This window comes from Parambassis ranga, chromosome 10, assembly GCF_900634625.1.
Source record: "Parambassis ranga chromosome 10, fParRan2.1, whole genome shotgun sequence".
Classification (NCBI taxonomy): domain Eukaryota; kingdom Metazoa; phylum Chordata; class Actinopteri; family Ambassidae; genus Parambassis; species Parambassis ranga.
Genome location: NC_041031.1, coordinates 5,762,703 through 5,777,211, shown reverse-complemented (window position 1 = coordinate 5,777,211; position 14,509 = coordinate 5,762,703). Strand labels below are relative to the sequence as shown.

General features: G+C 43.8%; 1 protein-coding gene across 4 annotated transcripts in view; it reads left to right on the top strand.

The window, feature by feature from the left end:
- Positions 1-13,546, top strand: part of LOC114442327 (uncharacterized protein KIAA1211) — a 30,612-nt gene extending 17,066 nt beyond the window's left edge. For 3 of the 4 annotated variants that reach the window (XM_028415773.1, XM_028415774.1, XM_028415776.1), the window contains 14 exons: positions 1,665-1,839; positions 2,347-2,473; positions 4,010-4,150; positions 4,251-4,310; positions 6,691-6,846; positions 7,241-7,352; positions 7,766-8,042; positions 8,132-8,624; positions 8,705-9,923; positions 10,010-10,113; positions 10,440-10,602; positions 10,754-10,872; positions 10,958-11,051; positions 12,269-13,546. In XM_028415773.1, coding sequence (XP_028271574.1) covers positions 1,665-1,839; positions 2,347-2,473; positions 4,010-4,150; positions 4,251-4,310; positions 6,691-6,846; positions 7,241-7,352; positions 7,766-8,042; positions 8,132-8,624; positions 8,705-9,923; positions 10,010-10,113; positions 10,440-10,602; positions 10,754-10,872; positions 10,958-11,051; positions 12,269-12,705 — 3,677 coding nt within the window. In that variant the 3' untranslated portion in view covers positions 12,706-13,546. Of the gene's footprint in view, positions 1-1,664; positions 1,840-2,346; positions 2,474-4,009; positions 4,151-4,250; positions 4,311-6,690; positions 6,847-7,240; positions 7,353-7,765; positions 8,043-8,131; positions 8,625-8,704; positions 9,924-10,009; positions 10,114-10,439; positions 10,603-10,753; positions 10,873-10,957; positions 11,052-12,266 lie in introns of all 4 variants that reach the window. The other variant, XM_028415775.1, reaches the window with a different exon arrangement.
- Positions 13,547-14,509: the final 963 nt, after the last annotated feature.

Here is a 14,509-nt window from a genome sequence, read left to right as displayed (position 1 = left end):
TTGGTTCTACATCATCTCATTGGACAAATCCTTATTTAACCTGCTTTAGCCCATCTTACTGCAGATGGCTCTTGAACTAATAAAGCTAAGCTAATGCTAGCCAGACCCCTTCATTTCGTATTTCCCGAGTACAAATGACTTTGCCTCCCGTGCCGTCCACAACATTGTTTCCCTGTCAAAGGTCACCATCTTCCCAAAGTGTGTAAGCTGAGATCAGTTCAGTTGACTCTGACCTTAGACTGCACAGAAGTCCCCACGCTGCTGCTGTTCTCCGCCTGATGCACATGGGGAAGTTAGAATGTCCTGTAGCCCAACAATGAACATAGAGCTATACTGACCTTCCACTGAATCAGTGGCCTTTGTCAGCCCTCTATGAGTTCAGACCTTTAACTTAATAGTGCATTGTGCCTAAAATAGCACAATAAACGGCCGTGTCGGGCAGTACTTCCCCTGATATTTCATCTCAGCCATGCAAAAAGGGGCCTCTGAAGCTTCATCAAAAACCCAGGCTGGAAGCTCCTCAAGTAAACGCAGCAGTTTACTTTGTGGTGTCAGATAAAAGAGGGGCGGATTTGTCATCTAACACAATTACATCATAATCTGTGTAGTTTAATAGCAACTGATCAAGATGCTAAATTTAGTGTTGATGCAGAGAAAAACACTCTGTGACATCCATTTGTGAGTTCTTATTGTCATTCTGTTTAGTACCTAAACTAAAATCCTTCCAGAACCGAACATACATATACACACACTGCAGGAATGAAATGAATTAATATATAATTATACGATATTAATATACTTATATTGATATTATTTTTTCTAATTAATTATGTAGGAGTAGGAGGAGCTTAGCCTTTGTCAGCTTTTTTCATGTGACCATAATAAACTAGATCTCCTCTTTTTATTACTTTATTCTTATATATTTAATCATCTCAAGATAAAAAGATTTTTGATACCAGTATAAAATGCCTGACACCCTCTTAAATACATCACCCAGAAATCTTAGACACGTTGGCCTCAGCGACATGTTCAAATGCCAGACAGCTTTCAGTTCTGATTCAGCTCCAACCAGAAAGCATATTTTTAGATAAGCAGGAATGCTGTAGGATTCCCCCACGGGGAGTCACACAAAAATGACACAGCTTGTATTTAAAAAAAAAAGTCACATTCAAAGCTTTTTTTAAGGATGGCCAAGAGATGAGAATTCTTAGAATAGTTTGATCAGTTCACAGCTTCTCTTTTGTCCTTGCTGTGTCAGGACATTTAATCCATGTAAACAGAGAAGATGCCTCAGTCTGCTCTGAACGTCTCTGACATTTTTTGTTGCTAGAAGTGCCTGCTGTTGTTTATCTGCTCAAATGTGCACATGCACATTCGGCTTCAGTATAGTGTCAATAAAGCACTACAAGAATAAACGTAGAGGGGACCGGGGGGCGTTTTAAACTCTCCATGAGCGCCTTAGTGACTAAAAGCAATTAAAGCTGTTTGTAGCCGTTTTGAAGGAGCTGTTGAGTTTTTTCCACAGTGGTGCTAATGGACATGGAGGTTTACAAGCCAGAGTGTGTGTGTGTGTAAGTGTGTATGCTTCTGTCCTGGTTGCTGTGCGTCTAATTTTCTTGTTAATATATCAGGGAGCTGTAATGATTTACTTTCTGTGTTCTCAGGAAAAAAGAAGTCCAAGTTTCAGACGTTTAAAAAATTCTTCGCCAGGAAGAAGAGGAAGGATCCGACAGCTGCGGGAGCGGATAGCGGCCTTAAAGCCAGCCAGTCCAGCGACAATGTCAGCAAAGCATCAGAGAACAACACACTCACTCGATCGGAGAAGGAGAAGGGCTCCGGGTAAGAAGTCATAATTACACATACAAGGTCAAATATATGTTTGAGAACAATCACAAGCTTCAATCTCTTATTTGTAGTTTCTCATCACACTTGTGATGAGTAGATACTAGTTTAGTTGTGTAGTTTCTACCCACGATGAATATCTTCTGTAAAAACAACAGGAGTTAATTTAAGAAAGGAAGATGTTATTTTAACATCCATCTCCTGTTCTGCCAAACTCACCTCAGTGGAGGCCTGTGACTTCCTGTTTTTGTAAGGAGTGGAATGTCTCTTCCTGTGAACAAGACCTGAATTTCTTTGTTTTTCCTAAGCTTTGCCACTTCCTGCCATCTCTGTGTCACAGGACAGCAAACCATGAGACAGAAAAGCTGCATATGAGTTAGTCGAAGTTTCTTCTCTGAACCCCTCTACCAGCCAGTCATCCAGATCTCGTTATTTTTTGTTTTTAAGAGATGTGAAGCATCACTTTTTTTACTCCTGTTTATTTCTTCCTGTGTCCCCTCCAAGGTCAAAGATCAGTCTGGGCAGCAAGGCCTTGTCACATGACTCCGTCTTTGTTTCGGACTCTTCGGAGGCCAATGAGGCTCTCGGAGCGTCTCAGGACAGCATCCATGGAAAAGTCAAATCACTGCAGGTAAATGCAATCGAACGCAGGACTTTAACTCTTCAACTACAGGATCAACGTTTACCAGAGCAAATGTTAAACCCGTCTCAGGTCGAGGATGCCTCTGCGACCCTGAGCTCTGACCTTCCTGTGCAGCAGGAAAGAGAAAAGAGGATTGACTGCAGGGGTTAATAAGGAATAATAAACAAGAGAAGACTCACACTCTGGCACTTATTTTAGTGATCCCACCCTGATCCCAGCTGCTCTGATGTATATTTACCTCATGACCACACAAGGTAGCATTAAATGAGGTTACACTCAAAGCTACTGGATTCATAATGAATCCTTAAGTGTGATGTAGTAAATGCAGCCATTCAGAGACAGCGCTCATCTGACTTTAAAGCTCTGTCAGAGCACAATGAGAGGACGGGCTGATGATAGGAAAAGCAGGCAGACACTACAGATATCTGTCACAACAATGGGCTAAAACAGGAAGACATGAGACCCAGACAAACAGACAGACTGACCTCCAGCGAAACTGCTTCTCTGAGCTAAAAGGGAATGAGCCTTAAGGGGATTTGCTAATAAGGAAAACTTTCTCCTGCAGCTAAATGACAGAGAAGTATTTGATCATACTGTTTGCGCATGAGACAGCACACTGAGACGTAGGCAGAGGGGTTAATAATTAATGGAAGGGGACACAGCTCAGATATGCAGGCCGTGTAAAGTGAATTTACCCTGGAAAACAGTCCGAGGGAGGATTTCCTGACCTTAATCCTGACTCTGAGCTGTGATAAGCAGAACAAGCCTGTGAGCCAGAGAGCCAGATATAAACACATTATGCAACGATCAATACGTTACTGTAACATAATGCTGCTCAGTGCATGCTCTGTGACACGTCACCTGATGGGTTATTATGGAGAGGTTTCTAACAGGATGGTGTCATGGAGGTCACAGAGTTCAAATACTTAAAAGGCAGCCGAGTGCATCCAAAAGATATGCACACATAATGTGAACAAGAGGAAATGACAGCGCATGCTATCAGTAAATGCTGTTAATAATGTGACTTATGTGCTGTTATCTCACAGACCCCCTGATAGCTTTGTACAGGGAATGTTTAAGCTCAAACTGAGTATAAACTACGCCTCCTATAACTTCAGGAATACAACTGAAAGCTCCATATACACCTAATAGGAGCTCTTCAGTGTCTTTTTTCTTTGAGTATAAACATTTAAAATATCAGAATGTTAAAGTGACATCTGCCCTTTTATCAAGGACTTGGTGTGCCAGCCTCTATATAAAAAAAACTGTATTGTTTGATATTTACACACGAGTAAATGAATGTATGAGTGACTGTTACAGGGAAACACACACTGATAACAAAACTGTTTGAGTTTCTGTGATACCCGCACACACACACACACACACACACACACACACCTACACACACACACACACGCTCTTCTTTGAGTCATCGTCTGTAATCATACTGTTAACCGGTGACTCTGTGTGTGTCTGTGTGTGTGTGTGTGTGTGTGTGTGTGTGTGTGTGTGTGTGTTCTGCAGCTCCAGCTGAAGCAGGCCATCAGGCTGGGCTCTCCTCCTTCCCTGATGTGCGTGAAGAGGACAGAGGATGCTGGAACCATGTCTGAGGATGACGGTCTGCCCTGTAGTCCGCCTGAATACACAACACTTCACACAGTCATGGTAACACTCTTTCACACACACACATTCAGTAATCATGAATTCTATGGAGCCTCTGCTGCAGAAAGCATTGCCGATGCGTCTATCTTTCTTTGTGCATCAGAATCAGGCTGAGAGGAACAGTTCCATCAGTCTGGAGGGGATGGACAGCGACGACGACCAGGTAAACAAACCGACAGGGAGAACTGACGTATGACAGTGTAACTGGACATTTTAATGCTCACTGGATCTGCTAAACAGAAGTGCATGATGCAAATTAAAACCGGTGACCCTTTTTAATTCATTTCATGGTGTAATGTGTGATTTGTAGAAGCCAGGAGGAGGCTGTAGGCCCTATGAGTATGGAGCTTTGTGCCATGTTGACATTTCTCCTCATGTGATGGTAGAAAACATCTCGTGATCCGGGTAAATCACTACCCCTGAATCTAAATAAAAGCATCCTTTGCGTAAAGCGACCTCTTTGTTTTTGCCCCCATCCTCTCCTGGCCTGTGTCTGAATGAGTCCATGTGACAAAGCTGTCACTTCAAACTTTTTTTTTTTTTTTTAGATGCCGTACTAATTTGTGATAAGACAAATGTCCTGAAAAACCTCAACTATCTATTTAGTCTCCTTGGCAATAATGTAGCCCAAAAGCACAGTCAGCAAAGTATGACAAATGAGCATTTAATGATAGTGCAGTGTTTGCAGTTTCAGGAGGGTTTTGGCCGGTCATGTTCCCACTGGAAAAAGCCACAAATGGCCAGTTACAAAGACGCTCACACAGGAACCTGAAAATATCCCTTTTTAAAGTGCATTCCACACACAGGAATTTGGTGAAGGAGGACTGCAGCGACTGATGAGTTTCAGTGTTCACATTCACTGAGAGTTCATGACAGACTGTGTGGAGAGGCGAAGTGCATTTTATTGCAGTGCATGTTAATATGAGCTGACTCTGGACTCTGGGGGCTGTCTTCATATTTATTGTAAATCCAGATGTTGTCTTTTGTCAACACCAGCTCTGACAGCGAAGAGATTAAAGCTGTGACATCAAAACACTTTCATATTAACAACTGGTTAAATAACTATGTCTAAGGAAAAAGGAAGTTGCTTCTTGTAACTGCTGTGAGGATCATTTTTAGCTTCTTTCAGCTCTTTATTTTGGTTTCTCAGCACAATCTCACGTCTCCCATCATTCCCATCTTTAGACATTTCCAACAAAAACACTGTGATGTACTCAGAAAGTCAGAAAAGAAGTACAACCTAGCTTCTTATGATTAGTCTCGGGCTTGAATTGATCCTTTCAGTGCTGGTGTTTCCTGATCCTGTCTGGGTATAAACAGAATAATTTGATGTTCAGGCTCTTCTTCTGAGCATTTCATTCAGCCTTTCAGTTCCACTTCCTGCAGTAATTTATAAACACAAAAACATATCTGTACTGTAAATACTTTCATGTGCTCTGAGTGTGTGAGTTTGTGTGTGTGTGTGTGTGTGTCTGTTCGGTGTGGTCAAAATCAATTCACTCGCTGCTCTTCAGCCTTAAATGGAAGTCTGTAGCCTGACCTCTTCTTCCTCTGTGTGTGGCTTTCTCTCCTTCCTTCTCTCTGTTTTTTTGACCTGCTTTTTCTTTTCTTCAACCACGGTACTGTACGTTATTCCACTGACCTACTGTGTGTGCGTGCGTGCGTGTTTTTGTGTGTGTGTGTGTGTGTTTAGAGTGCATTCCAATGGTTTCTTTGGCAGTCACCATGTCTGCTTGTAGTTATAGCATTCAGCCTCAGTCCGCCTCTTCAGCGGGCACGCAAACACACACACACACACACACATATGTCATCAAAGAAGAGACGAGAAGTGTGTTTATATTCTACACGACCCCTGAGTCCAGATGTACAGTTGTGAAATGTGACCCCATTTTTTATTTTCTGATATTTGACTGATCAAAGCATGAAAAAGATGTATGCGAAGGTGATCTCCTCATACATGACTTTGCTGTGTTCAGTGTAACATGTTGCAATGTCTGGATTCTTTCTAATGGCTCAGATGAGCAACACTGTTACTGTGGCTTTCTGCTGAAATGAAAGTGTGAGAGAGGGCTAGTTCTCCAGTGATGACAGAGCAAGTGTTGGTCCTGCAGATAAGGACAGCTAATATTTATACAGCTGGACTCCCTCTTTCTGTCTCACCGCCTCTCCTTTGGTTTCTGTATCTGCTGCTTTCATCATTTAAGTGAAAATCCACCTTCCCGAGGCACTATGCTGTCTTCCTCTTTAATGTTCTGAACTGTTGAGTTTCTCAAAGAACAACACAGAGAGTGATGACTCAAGTCTGCGAGGGTGACTGCTCTGTCTGGAGCTGATCTACCAGGAAAGAATTGAGGGCAGACTTTACAGAGGCATGTGGGTATCATTTCCCCAGGACAAGGGTGGACAAATCCAAATTTGTGTCAGGGGGGCTTCCCCAGAGGGATGTCCAGATGTAGCAGGGGTTAGTTCACCTGCATCCATCCTGTGTTAATTACTTAGCTGTGAAAGTTTTAGTGAAACCTCCTGTCTGCTTGTCTTCCCAGCTGTCCTGTGCAGCCTCCAGCAGAGCTGTGAGCCCCCTGGTGGTTCCAGGAGACTTCAGTCAGCCGGCCAGTCCCTTTGGCTGTCTGGATAACTCTGCTGCCAAACACAAGCTGGGCCTGAGACATAAAGCCTGCAACAAGAGGAAACCTGCCAATGTAAGACACAAAAACGACAATAACACGAGCACACACACACACACACATGCTCTAAATGATCTTTATTGCAACTTGGGTCTTGTTTTCATTCTTGTGGATATTGTTTGTTAAAAAATTGGACTCAGGAAAGGAAGTGCTCTTTAAGCCTGTAAAGTAACACAAGCACTGGGACATTGAAAATGTTGGTGCTAATTTGCTCTTTATACAATGCCTGTCAGACAGTTTAGCCATGTTACACGTGTGCAACGTAGTTCCGACCTCTTCCCTAAGAATAACAAAGCTCGCCATGAAACCGGTGTCCTCTCCACACTGCGGGGTCAGTGGTTGCTGAGTTTGCATCACCATGTTCACCTGATGAAACTAAGGATGTTGCTAATGTTTTGTGTTTGTACAGCGGCTGGAGGGGAGAGCAGAGGGAGGCTCTGCGGTGGAGGACATGCTGACAGCCTCCATACCAGAAGCAGAGACAGAAGCTATGGAGGAGCAAAAACAACTGAGAACAGAAGGTCAGAGCTTTTAAACAGTAAGACTCTGTGGAGGTCTTTGAATGCTGAAGCAATGTTGTAATCTATTATTTTGAATAATTCTCAGCTCATAAAAGGTGCTAGTCCACTTCCTGTATTTATATTGCCATACACAAAAACAATAAAACGTCAGCTTGAAAGAAAATTGCTGCAATTATTATTAATTATAAATAAATAATAATAAATTCAAATAATACAAAATATAATGCCAGGGGATGTGCCAAGGAAAATTCTGCGTTTCAAAGTTTAAAGTGTTTTTATGTATTTGTCATACATAAAAACATCGTGATCAGATTGTTACTGCATTAACCTGTGTCATTGTTAAATCATCTCAGACATCTGCTAGTGTTGTGTCTGATTGAAGTGTGACACTTTTGTTTCTGTCTATGATTTAGATGGAAGTGGTGATAAGCTGAAACCAAAAGTAGAGAGCAGAGAGGAGGAGGAGGAGGAGGAGGAGGAGGAGGAGGAGGCGCAGCATTCCATACAGTCCCAGTTGAGAGATAAGGAGCAGAGGGAGGAGCAAGAGGATGAGTCTGAGGCAGAACAGGATGTTTGTCACAGCCCAGACACTTCCTGCCCTCCTGAGCCGAGCCTGTCAGAGGAGGGAGGCTCAGACGCTGAGCCCTCCTCCGAGCATGACTCCAGAACCTCCTCTCCGGACAGTCCCAGGTGATTTCCCCCTCCCCTGGTCTTTTCCTCCCAGCACTTGTACTTGTTTTCTGCTGCTAACAATCTTACTTCTTAATTTCTGCATCTAGTGTGACACCAAAGCCCCCTGCTGGTCACAGAGAGTATTTGCTGGACCCTCCAGGTATTTCCTATGGAGCAGAGGAGAACAAAGTGCACAGTGATTTATCATCAGGAGAAGAAGAAGAAGATGAAGGCCAGGAAAAAAGAGAGGAGGAGGAGGAGAGCTCCCTCTTACAGGAGGTGCTGAGCTCCTTGAAGACGCCTCTTGCATCTCACTCACTGGACGTGGAGGCTGAAGGCATCGTCCTGGAGATGAAGGAGGAGGAAGATGTGGAAGACGGAGAAGAGGTGAAGGAAGAGGAGGTGGAGGAGGCAAACCATCAGGCTGTTCCATCATGTGCCATCATGTCAGGTCAAACAGCAGTGGAAGAGGAGGAGCTCACTGCTTCCTGGAATGTAGAAGAAGCGCTGAATGGTAGCAATGAAGAAGAAGAAGAAGAAGAAGACAAAGCAGAGGAGGAGGACGAAGATCCAGTTTTGGAGCGATTCATCCAAGACAGTGTATGTAGTTTTAATTATTTGCTCCATTGTGCTCTCTGTAAAGATGAAATTGTGACATTTGTCTTTGTGTATTTTTTTAGCCTGATGAAGAAGAACAAGCAGAGGACATCAAACCTGAGGAAGAAAAGGACTTGTACACCAGGCAAACTGTCAGCCACACGGGGGAAGAGGAAGAAGAGGAGGAAAGTGAGGGAGAGGAGGAGGCTATAGAGCTGGAGAAGGAGCCAGAAGTGGAGGAGGAAGGGCAAGAGAAGACGGAAGAAGAGGAGGTGGATGAAGGCAGGGGGGTGGAGGAGGCTGTGGAAGCAATGGAGGAAGAGAAGGGCCATGCAGATGAAGTGACGGAGATGTTTCCATATGTTCAAAATGACACGCCAATCCAGGAGGCCGATGAAGATGTGGAGCTTGAAACTGATCCCACAAAACATGTGAATGATGATGGAATCCCAGCAGAAATAGGCGATCAAGTCATGGAGGAAGGGCAAGAAAGATCTGGAGATGAGAGGGAAGAGGAAGAAGAGAAACAAAAGTCAGATCAAGAGGAGGACATAGAAGTAAACCGAACCGGCACGGATCAAACTGAGGAGGAGCTGAAGCGGGAAAGTGTGACAATAACACCTGATTCATACATGAAAGAAGTAAAGATGGATCCAAGTGAAGCTAGTGAGCAAGCTGTTGTTTCCCCAAAGCCTTCCTCTTTGTCTCTCTGTGAGTCTCCTCCTGAGAGTCACCCACAACACAATGAAGCCAGCACTCCCAGTAAGACCAGCACCACCAGTATCCATATAAATCTGGTCTCTCCCAGCTCAGAGAAAGCCACATCTGTATTTCAGCTGCCCCCCACAGCTGCAGACCCCCGGGACAGTGCCTCTGAGTCACCTTCACCTGATGTAGAAGCACATACGGCATCCACCCATAAAGAACAAGTTGACTCTGTGGAGGAGAGCCGGGCCACACAGGAACAAGAAGCTGCAACTCCCGTCTCTGTGGAGGAAACGGTTAACCAGCCGCTCAGCACTGTGGATCAGAGTAAACCCCGCTTCACCATCGCCCCCGCCTGGCAGAGATCACAAAGCCTGACCCCTCCATCTTCCCCACCGCCCTGCGACTCTTCATCTTCAGAACCCATAGGTGAGGAGGTGGAGGCTGCAACTAAGAAGGATCCAGGGATGAAAGCAGAATCGGTGAGCCCAGCTAAGGTTGAGTTGGTGTTGAGCCCCAGCAGGGCGAGGAATATCACTGCTAAACCACAGAGCAGCGCAGCACTGGCCCCAGTTAAAGCTCAGACCTCAGTTGAAGGTAAGATGCTGAACACGTTCAAAGCTTCCTGATGAAGATTGTTATTGGTCTGTAATACATCATTAACCACCGTCCTCCCTGTGCAGAGAGCTCTGTGGTAGTGGAGGGAAACCCTGACAGTCCCTTTGGAGTTCGGCTGAGGAAGACGTCAGCTCTGTTCCGCTTCAACTCAGAGGAGGAAAACACAGAGGTGATGCAACATGCAGATGTTTTCTAAACTAAACCATCATTTCAGCAGAACTTCTGGTACCTAAAAAAACCTATGTTTAAATTCACCCATCCAAGTAAGATGTAGGTTTACCTGGGTCACATTATAGGTACAGTTACACATTTAAAGGATGTAGTGACATGAAATCATCAGTAACTAGTATTTCTATACTGACAGTGGATCGAATGATGTAAAAGTGACACAAAAAATCACCAAACACTGCTGAGTGGACAAACACAGGCAGTTCATGCAGCTTTAAAAGAGCAATGTAAATGTAATGTATTGTTTCTTTGTGTTTGGTTGTTTAGCCTTCTGTGGAGTCAGCGCCTCAGCCAACCAGCTGTAAAGTTGACTCCCCACAGCCAGTCAGCGTTAAGCCCTCTGTATGCCCACCAGTCAGCACCAAACCCGCCCTCCCAAAGAAACCTGAAGTACACGGAGACAGTGGAGGGAAACCCAAGTGGATCTCAGGTGTGTCTCTGCATTGAATACACCACATACGTACAGACATGTTATTTTCACACTTTTCCAAATAATTATTCAGAGCAGCCTTGGAGTGTGAGCAGGCTCTGATGCAGTGTGTGAGGTAACAGTGTGTGTGTGTGCTGTGTTGTTGATTCAGACCCAGCTGCAGGCCGGGGTGCTTCCGTTGGATCTGACGGTCCCAGCTGGATTTCTGTGGCCAAACAGAAACAGAAGATCTATAAAGAAAACTCACTGGATGACATTACTGTCAAAAAGGTAATCTTGTGTGTGTACTTCTGGACTTCCAGGTCCGCAAACTGTACGAGTGACTAACTGTCCTGCTGCTATTCATCGTCACCAGGAGGAAGAGGAGAGAAAGTCCTCTCTTCCTATGTACGTCAGCTCAGCCGCAAGCCGCGAGCTCAGCAGCAAAACAGCTGAACCCAGCAGCAAAGGTCAGAGCATGCACACACACACACACACACACAGACACACACACAGACACACTGCCACACACAAACAAAATGTGCTGCTACTACCACTGTATTTGAGCAGCACCTCAACTTGTTGCATGTGGCATATTTCATGGAGCACTGCTGCCCTCATCTGGTCAGCCACCACCAGTGCAATGCTGATATGAATTTGATTCAGTCCGTGTATCAGCCACACATTATGAACACTCTCTGTGAAGGTTGTTATTATTGCACATATAACAACCAACGATGAGAAAATAAATCATTTTGGTTCCTCATACAAAGTAAGTTACAGTTACAGTCAAACTGCTGACTGCTCACTACACTGTGTAATAAGTTGACATTACTAATTACCGATTGCCTCAAAATTATGGAAAGTAAAGTATGTCAGTAATTTTAAGTCATTAAAGCCGAAAAAAGCTGCGTTTAGACTACTCATGCCATGACAGTAAACTTCAGTATAGTTAAGTCAAAATAATTAGTTTGGTGTACTATAAAATATCAGTTCAGATTACATAAAAAGTATGAGTTATTTAAGTAAGCACTACTCAAGTATGAGGAAACTGATGCCTCAGTCTGTGAATGGAGGACTTGCACCATGAGTGAAGGTGGGAGCAGTGAAATGTGTACAGAAAAAAAACAATGATTATAATTACCTTTAATTTAATACTGTCTTGAACATAACATTACACAGATGAATTCAACTTTATGACCACACTTTTACAGTGTCACTCAACATGCCTACAGTGTCTTCATGATATTTACCAACACCCGTGTGTTAGTATTTCACCAAACTGGAGACTGCAAGACTTAGAGATCCACCTCAGTCTGCATAGCCACATAGGTGGGGAGGAGGCCTTAGCTCAACCACCCAGACCTCCACCTGCCTTACTATTAGCACATACACATATAAACACCCCCTAACAGCCCTCCTCACTGATGGTGCAAATCATGACGTGTGTCTTGTGGATCGGTCTTCATCACTCACAGTTTTTCATTTAACTGAACTCGAAGCTGATGAATTTAATACTTTCTTCATTAGAACGTTTTATTAACTGAATGTAACTTAGTAGAGTCAACAAAGTAAACACATATCAGTTGATAAATTACATTTTACAGTGTACATGTCCTTACATGGAGTGCTTAATAGTGTAAAGGTCACTGAGTTGCATCAGCACTCATACACATTTGTCTTCCAGTGGGTCACTTGGAGATAACTAAGCCATCAGCGTCTGCAGAAAAGGAGGCCAGGAGGTCTCTCTCTCCTCCAACTCCGGTACCACCTCAGCCTTCGAAATCACAGCCACTCCCCTGCCCTGTTGCCCCCAAACCCCAGCCCCCGCCTGTTGCAGCAAAACATCCATTACAACCCACTCCACCCCAGAGATCCCTATCACCCCCAACTCCTGTCCCCGTCTCCCAAAAATCTCCTTCTTGCACAAGTCCACAATCTCCATCCAAAACTGCCACCTCCCCCACTGTCACCTCCCCTCCCTTCTCATCAAGAGCCGCCCCCGAGAAGTCTGCCCAGCGAGGCATTCCCGCTGCAGCTCTGCCTCAGGATGAGCCCCCGTGGATGGCCCTGGCCAAGAAGAAGGCCAAAGCCTGGAGCGAGATGCCCCAGATAGTCCAGTGATCGGCCAACTTTACTAAAGGGTCTGGTGCCCGGGCCAGATCTGAAAGGGTCTGGATGGAGCAGAACGCGTTTGCACACAGATTTGTTATTTTCCCGGCTTCCAGTCACACAGCTACACACAGGCCCTGTGTAACGTTACGTCCTCATGTTGTACAGTCGTGTTTTCTAAATGACAGGGTAGGACTCGAGACGCTGATGCCTCTTACTTGAAGCAGATCAATATTTTTTCATTTGTCTTAGTATTTTAAGGTGTCTGAATGAGAGAGGATACCCATAGTCTCACTGCAGAAAATATTAACTTCCATCTAACTCACTAAACATTTCAGGACCACTTCCCCTCAAGCTCCAGTGTATGCAACAGGTCGTTTCGTCCTAAAATGTTCCGCAGGCACCTAAAATGTTTGTTGTGTTAGCGAGTGCAGAGTGTGTCCCTCATGTTTCAGGCTGTCAGTGTAAATTATATTTTTAATTTCCTCTTTTGATATTTTTGAATTCTCTTTTGATATTTTGAATACTACAGCTTATCCACCATAAATCTATGATTTACATAAACTGTACAGGAATCAGTAGGAGCTGTCATCACATCCACCTTCTTGTGTTTTTAATAATGTTTTGGATGACACATTTTTTCCGATGTAAATGACAACACGCGTCAGTATAAAGTCACTTTGGTTTGCTGCAGGATGCAAAGCATCACCAATGGGAAGAGAGTGTCACACTTTCCTCTGTATCCATTAAATCTGTCTTACAGTAACTATGTATGGATTTTGTCTTGTTTTGTATTGCCTTTGGATAATTTGTCTTGTACATACAATGTGCAGTAAAGAACAAATGAAATCACTTTTTTCTTTCTTTATTTTTTCTCCTGCACATTTTCAGTCAATATTTAGAGGTTAAACAACTTCATCTTCATGTATTTGTTTTCTTCCCATGTGTCTGAGCCAGGCTTTCTTTATTTCCATATGCAATAAAGCTCCCGACTGAGCCTAGAATAGAAAAAGTAATCGATGGCCCGTACGGGGATCGAACTCACAACCTTGGCGTTATCAGCATTGACTGAGACAGGCCTTATTCTGTCTTATAATAAGAAAGTATTATAAATGAAAAACAATCAAACAGTGAAACCCACTTTGTTACATTTGTATGACTTGCATTCCAAAAAAAAACATTTCAGTAGTTGACAAATGTGATCAGCATTATGATTATTTTTGATTTACACGAATAACTGTCATAACAACGAATAATTAACAGAGTACTTTGAAGCCTGCATGCATCCACGTGTGTGTGTGTGTGCATGAGACTTTTCCCCTCATGTTTGTGCGTTTGCTTTGTGAGAAATCTCCTTGAGCCAATGTTTGCATGTGTATGATTGATGGTGGAAGTTTGTGTGCGCACAGGAAGCTGTAATCAGTGAGAGGGCTGCTTTAAACTCCCCAGATGTCTTTTCTGGGTGAGTTAGGTAACGCCGCTGTGGCTGCCCTACTTCTGATACACACACTATCAAACACACATGTAGCTCAGAGGTAGTTGAGCCAAGATGTACAGTGTGTGTGTGTGTGTGTGTGTGTGTGCACACGTGTGTGCCAAGTATCCATGGTGATGACTGCTGGGTGCTGACCTTCTCTTTTACAGGTTATATAACCAACCAACTTGGCAGGAATCAGTAGTGAGGAGGGGGATATTAATGTCAACTCAGGTCACTGTGACCAGTAAAAAAATAACCGGATCCTTCGGTGACAAACAACAAACAAAAAAGCCCTTAATCTTGTTGATGTCTAAATGGTCCCATATGTATTTAATTATT